The sequence below is a fragment of the Coptis chinensis genome, chromosome 3 (assembly GCF_015680905.1).
Source record: "Coptis chinensis isolate HL-2020 chromosome 3, ASM1568090v1, whole genome shotgun sequence".
Lineage (NCBI taxonomy): Eukaryota > Viridiplantae > Streptophyta > Magnoliopsida > Ranunculales > Ranunculaceae > Coptis > Coptis chinensis.
Window position 1 is genome coordinate 62,907,365 of NC_141458.1, and position 7,024 is coordinate 62,914,388.

Sequence of the window (7,024 nt, forward strand, 5' to 3'; positions counted from 1 at the left end):
TTCCAAAATATGCATTTTTATTCTCTCGTAATGCTTCAGTTGTGTCAAATTAAGTAATAAAAAATATACAAAACTCATGTTTGTATCGCTTTTTCAAGATACAAGCCTATTCTAGGCCAAATACCTCAAATGACATGTTCTATAGCCAAAGAGAGAAAGGAACACCAAAGAGGTGAGTATGAAACAGAATTTAGGAGTCAAGATGACGAGTTCTGCTAAAACAAACATAGTGGTCGCCAAGTACGATCACTCTAATCCCAAAAGAAGTGGTAAATGATGATCAATTTAGGGTGTTGGAATATAAGGGGGCTGAATAAGAAGTTCAAGCAGGCAGAAATCAGAGAATTAATTAGAAAGAATAACTTGAGTCTGATGGGGATAGTAGAGACTAAGGTTAAACAAAAAAATGTGGACTTTGTTATGAATAGGGTGTGCCCTGGATGGGAAGTAACGCATAATTACAATCACAGTGATCTCGGAAGAATATGGGTGTGCTGGAACGGAAAGGAATGTGAGGTAAGCAATATAAGAACTGAAATGCAATGTATTACTATGGAGGTTACTGTAATGAGTGGAGATATTTTTACGGTGACTATGGTATATGGGAGTACAGAAGGATGGACGAGAAGAGAACTGTGGAGTCAGATAATGGATTTGTCTTGTAATATACAAACGCCATGGATAATGCTAGGGGATTACAATTCGATTCTTAATTCACAGGAGAGAGTTGTGGGTGAGCCTACGAGGCCATATCACTTTCAGGAATTACTGCTTTGTACCAATATGGCTAGAATAGTAGATTTAAAGTTCAAGGGGGACATGCTGACATGGAGTAATAAACAAGTGAACAGGAAGTGGAGGAAGCTTGATAGAGTAATGGTGAACATTGAGTAGATGAATAAGTACCCAGATTCGGAGGTAGAGTTCATAAGTCCAGGGGCAACTTATGATCATTCGGCTATGGTGGTGAACTCGTGCCTTCAAAAAGGGCAAAGCAAAAGATCTTTTAGGTTCTTTAACTTCTGGATTTATGAAGATGGGTTTCTAGAAGTGGTAAATAAGGCATGGAGCACGAGAGTGGTTGGGAATCCTATGTATACAATCATGAAGAAGCTGAAACATGTGAAGGCAGAACTCATACAGTGGAACAGGACAAAGGTGGGCAATGTAAATGAGAGGATAATAAAAACGAGGAAGGAGCTAGAGGAGGTTCAAAAGGAGTTACAAACAGCCCCCATGAATAGTGAACTAATTTATAAGGAGAGAAACACTATTAGAACTTTGGTAAAGGAATCAGTAGCAGAGGAGTCGGTGCAAAAACAGAAGTCTAGAGATAATGTGATTGTACTTGGAGATAATAACACCAAATATTTCTTCAATTCAGTGAAGGCGAGGAGAGGGGTAAATAAAATCAGGTGTGTAAAGGATAGCAGGGGTCAGATACTGGATGATGTTAATGAAATAGGGGAAGAGTGTGTAAAATATTATAAGGATTTGTACTGCCCAGATCACTTAGAGGAGTTGGACTTCTCTATGTATTCGAATATACAAATGCCCCAGATAGATCAAGAGCAAGGAAATGAGCTGATCAAAGAGATTACAAGGGATGAGATAACAGAGTGCCTATCTAATATAGATAGTGACAAAGCCCCAGGGGGAGATGGATTTACATCATTATTCTTTAAAGCTGCATGGAGGATAGTGGGAGAAGATTTTGTAAAAGCAATTCGAAATTTTTTCAGGTCTGGCATGATGCTGCAGGAAGTCAATGCCACATGTATTACACTAGTGCCAAAGGTAAATACACCAGCTTCTTTGAGTGATTATAGACCCATTGCGTGCTGTGGTGTGGTTTATAAATGCATCACAAAGATTTTGACAAGAAGGATGAAAGATTTCATACCACGTAGTGTCTTTGAATCACCGATTTATTTCGGGAGAAGCATACAAGATAATATTCTGCTATCACAGGAACTGTTGCACAATTATCATAGAGATTCGGGGCCACCAAGGTGTGCAGCTAAGATTGATCTTAGGAAAGCTTATGATTCTGTTAGATGGGAGGCAGTGGAATTTGCATTACTCAGCATCGGATTACCTATACAGTTCATAAAATGGATCATGGTATGTATTCAGACACCAAGGTATTCTATTATGTTGAATGGGGCTCCATATAGGTACTTTAAGGGCAGAAGAGGGATTAGACAAGGTGATCCTATGTCACCTTACTTGTTTGTGGTGGTGATGGAATTGTTTTCATAGATGATGATGAGAAAGGTACAGGATAGGGGATTTACACTTCATTACAAATGCAAAAATCCTATTATTACACACCTGTCATTTGCAGATGATCTGATAGCATTTATGCATGGAGATGTTCGAGATGTCCCCATAGTCTAAATGATGTGTTGCGTAAAACTCAAACAGAAATCTTGGGACTACAGGTAAACATGGAGAAAAGTAATATATTCTTTGCAGGGATGGATAAAGATACATGTGAACAGATTCAGGGAGTTATTCATTTCACAAAAGGGAGGTTGCCAGTCAAATACCTAGGGCTGCCTTTGATAACCACTAGGCTCACAGCCAAGGATTGCGGCCCATTAATAGAGAAGGTGAGCAAGAGGATACAAAGCTGGAAAGGGAAAGCACTGTCCTATGCAGGAATATTGCAACTGATAAAAGCGGTGCTGAACAATCTTAGTACTTATTGGTTTTCGTCATTTGTGCTACCTCAGAAGACAATTGATGATATCAATAAGCTGTTAAGGAATTTCTTATGGAATGGACCTGATGGAAATACATCTCATGCATTACTTGGCTGGGAGGATATATGTTACCCGTATGAAGAAGGTGAATTAGGCATCGGGGAATATCGATTTTAAATCACACAGCCTAACCTCAAACACATATGGAGCATTATCAGCAATAAGGAGACACTATGGGTAGAGTGGGTGAAGAGAAATCTGATCAAGGGGAGGAATTTTTGGCAATTGAAAATACCCAGTGATTGTTCATGGGTGTGGAGAAACCTTATGAAGGATAGAGTACAAGCTGCTGCCATTGCAATTCATCAAATAGGGAACGGAAGTGACACTAAATTCTGGTTGGACCCGTGGCATCCAGCAGGTATTTTGAAGAAATTCTTTCCCCAATCTCTACTTTATGACTCCACATGCAATATTAACTCCACAGTTGCAAACATGATAGAGAATAGGCAGTGGAGTGTACCCCATAATATTAGAGTGCACTTGCCTGATGTAATACTCCAAATGGAGGAGGTGGTGAGTCTGGGTAGAGAAGATGATCGAGTGATATGGTCGGCCACAGTGAACGGAGATTTCAAGTTAAAGGACACGTACAACAGCTTGAGGAGCGCGAGAATGAACAGTAAGTGGCATGGAATTGTCTGGTATTCGAATAGAATACCAAGACACTCATTTATAGCGTGGTTAGCAATAAGGGGTGGGCTTAAAACAATGGATGTACTGATGGAGAGGAAGGTAGTGAATACAGACATTTGTATTTTCTGTTGGCGGGAAAAAAGAAACGGTAAGATCATTTGTTTTTTCAGTGTACATATTCAGTGCAAATATGGCAAAGGTTGCTAGTTAGTGCAGGGTATAACAAGCAAACAAGTCAGACATGGAGAGAAGAGGTTGAATGGGTGATCGAGAAAGCATTAGGAAAGGGATGCAATAAAGATGCGCTGAGGCTGATATTTAATGGTTTCATATATGAGGTATGGCAGGAAAGAAACCGAAGGGTATTTCACAACAAGCAAGCACCAGCAGAACACATAGTACAAGCTGTATTGAACGATACAAAGAAAAAGCTTCGATCATGTCAATACAGAATGAAGGAAGGACCGAACAGAGCACGACTTGAAGAGATATGGAACTTAGAGATAGAACTTGAGAGGAATCAGACAAAGTGGTGCAGATGGGAGAGGGATAGAGAAGATGTTTGTATCTTGAATACTGATGGGACATTGCAAGGCACAAACGGAGGATGGGCAGCTGCGATAAGAAATTTCAGAGGAGAGGTAATGGCAGCAGCGCATGGGAGAACAGAGAATAAAAACATTGCGCTAATTGAGCTACATGGATTAATGAACGGACTGAAGCTGGCAGAAGCCCATGACATAAGGAACATAAAAGCCCAAACGGACTCAAGCAATGTTGTTTCATTTATGAAGGACCGCAAACAGTACCCATGGCAGGCAAAACACACAATGGATGAGATACACAGCTATGTAGGGAAGCTTGAAGAATTTTCAATTATTCATGTATACAGAGAGGCTAATAAGTTGGTAGATGCACTAGCTGCCAACATTCCTGCTATTAGATGTATAGAAATAGTACCTAGTTCATTCCCTGAAGATGTTAAGAAAATTGTATTTGAGGATGCCATAGGAAAGGAATATGCAAGAATGTAATAAGCTCATTTATTTATTAATGTTATGAAAAGGGGTAAGGGACCTCTTTAAAAACCCTGCTTATCTATAAAAAAAAAAAAAAAAACTAAAAGGGACCTTATGGGACAATTAAGAAAAAGTGCCTAAAAGACAATGGTTAAGGTCAACAGTCAAAGATAAATGTCAACGGTCAAAGTTAACAAATCAAGAGCTGAGCATTAAGGAGAGAAGTGCCATTGGTGAATATGTGAAAGCGGCAATATATGAAGTGTCTCTACAAAAGCAAAAGTCAAGAGACCAAGATGTAATCTTGGGGGATAGCAATACAGAGTATTTCTTTAAGTCTATTAAGACAAGAAGAAACAAAAACAGAATAACTTGCCTGAAAGATGGGGGAGGAAATGTCATAGAAGATTTAAATGACATAGGAGAGGAGTGTGTCCAGTTTTATATGCTTCTTTTCAGCCCTACTTTACCAGAAGTAAATTTTGCTGATTTTGCTCATAAACATCCTAGAGAGATAGTAACACAAGAAGAAAAAGAACAGATGCAAGAGGAAGTGACCAGAGATGAGATTATTGAAGCTCTGGCAGACATAGATAATGATAAAGCTCCAGGGATAGATGGCTTCAGTTCTTTGTTCTTTAAGGCATGCTGGAGAATTGTGGGAGATGATTTTACTAAAGCTATTCAAAATTTCTTCGTATCGCGTGAGAATGCTTTCTGAGGTAAATACAACATGTATTACTTTAGTACCTAAAATGCAAAGCCCTTCATCCCTTAGTGATTATAGGCCTATTGCATGATGTTCTATTGTGTATAAATGCATTACCAAGATTATAACTGCTAGAATGAAATCCTTCATGCCAAGAGTTATACACCACAACCAATCAGCTTTTATCACTGGGAGGAGTATACATGCCAATATTATGCTATCTCATGAATTAGTGCATAATTATCATAGAGATAAGGGGCCCCCCAGATGCATGGCGAAGATTGACCTGAGAAAAGGCATATGACTGTGTAAGATGGGAAGCTGTTCTGTTTGCTCTAGGAAGGATTGGGGTACCAGACAAGTTCATTGGCTGGATAAGTGAGTGTATGAAGACTGCAAGCTACTTTATAATGTTGAATGGTTCACCCTATGGGCACTTCAGAAGCACTAGAGGAATCAGGCAAGGAGATCCTATGTCACCTTAACTTTTTGTGCTTGTAATGGATTTGTTCACTGAAATTATGATGCACAGTATAGAGGAAGGAAGATATAAGCTACATCATAAAAGTCATGAGCCTGTTATTACTCATCTCTCATTTGCAGATGACTTTCTAGCTTCCATGCATGGTGAAAAGGAGACAGCTATATGTTTGCAACAAAACTTAACAAAATTCAAGAAGTGCTCGGGGTTAGAAGTAAATGTGAACAAAAGTCAAGTATTTTTTGCTGGGCTAGATCAGACTCAGTGTAATGAAATACAGAATGCATTACAGTTTCCAGTGGGGGAATTCCCAATGAAGTACTTAGGACTACCACTTATTACTACAAGGCTGACTTCCTCAGATTGTTTGCCATTATATGAGAGAATGCAGAAACGAATCCAAAGCTGGAAGGGGAAAACTCTATCCTATGCAGGCAGGCTACAACTCATAAAAGAAGTACTCAATAACCTGAGCATATATTGGACTGCTTCATTCATGCTGCCAATGAAGACTGTTCCGGCCCCCACAAATGTGGCCCAATAAAAGCTCAATTCAATATAAAGCCCACGCTTAAAGTCCATGCTACAAAAAAGCCCATGCTCAGAGCTTTGCTACAAAAAAGCCCACGCTCAGAGCTTATCTATGAAAAAGCCCACGCTCAGAGCCCATGCTCAGAGCTTATCTACAAAAAGCTCACGCTCAAAGCCTACATCCCAAAACAACTTCCACCAACTTCATCCACAGTTCTCCCGCCAGTTCTCCAACTTCTCCAACTTCATCCGACTAGTTTCTCCCTCCCGATTCTCCAACTTCATCCCACTAGCCGACTATCCCGCCCGGATTCTCAACTTCATCCCACGAGCTGACAGCTATCCCGCCAGTTCTCCAACTTCATCCCACGAGCTGACAGCTGTCCCGCCAGTTCTCCAACTTCATCCCACGAGCTGACAGTTGTCCCGCCAGCTCTCCAACTTTATCCCATGATTGGACAGTTCTCCCGCCAGTTCTCCAACTTCATCCTACGATTGGAATATTAGATAACGAGGAAGTAACTATCACCAATCCTACCTATAAAATCCAACCTTCGTCATTTTTCCAGAACTACGCAATCGAGACTTGATCCCAAACAATATCTTTGGGTACGTAGGCAACTTCAAAACCGAAGTCCAGTCTCATCTTTCCCCAATCACCATCCCCTTCACCATCTCCAAAAAACATTACTTCCAACCCTCAACTGGTGTGTTTTGGCAAATCTTGCTGAAACATATTTGGCGCCGTCTGTGGGGATACCCTCAACCACAAAAAAAGTTGCATCAATAGCTTCACAAAGAACAAACAACGATGAAGGCTCTCCTCTTGCCGCTCAAGTTCAACACTTAACTTCTGCCGAGTGAGAATTCCCTTTCCAAG

The 7,024-nt window shown here is 40.2% G+C and overlaps 1 protein-coding gene across 1 annotated transcript; it reads left to right on the forward strand.

The window, feature by feature from the left end:
• The first annotated feature begins 552 nt into the window (after positions 1 to 552).
• On the forward strand, positions 553 to 894 carry LOC147510346 (uncharacterized). The gene has a single exon (XM_086598100.1). The coding sequence runs from the start codon at positions 553 to 555 to the stop codon at positions 892 to 894; it is 342 nt and encodes a 113-aa protein (XP_086454226.1).
• The last annotated feature ends 6,130 nt before the right edge of the window (positions 895 to 7,024 follow it).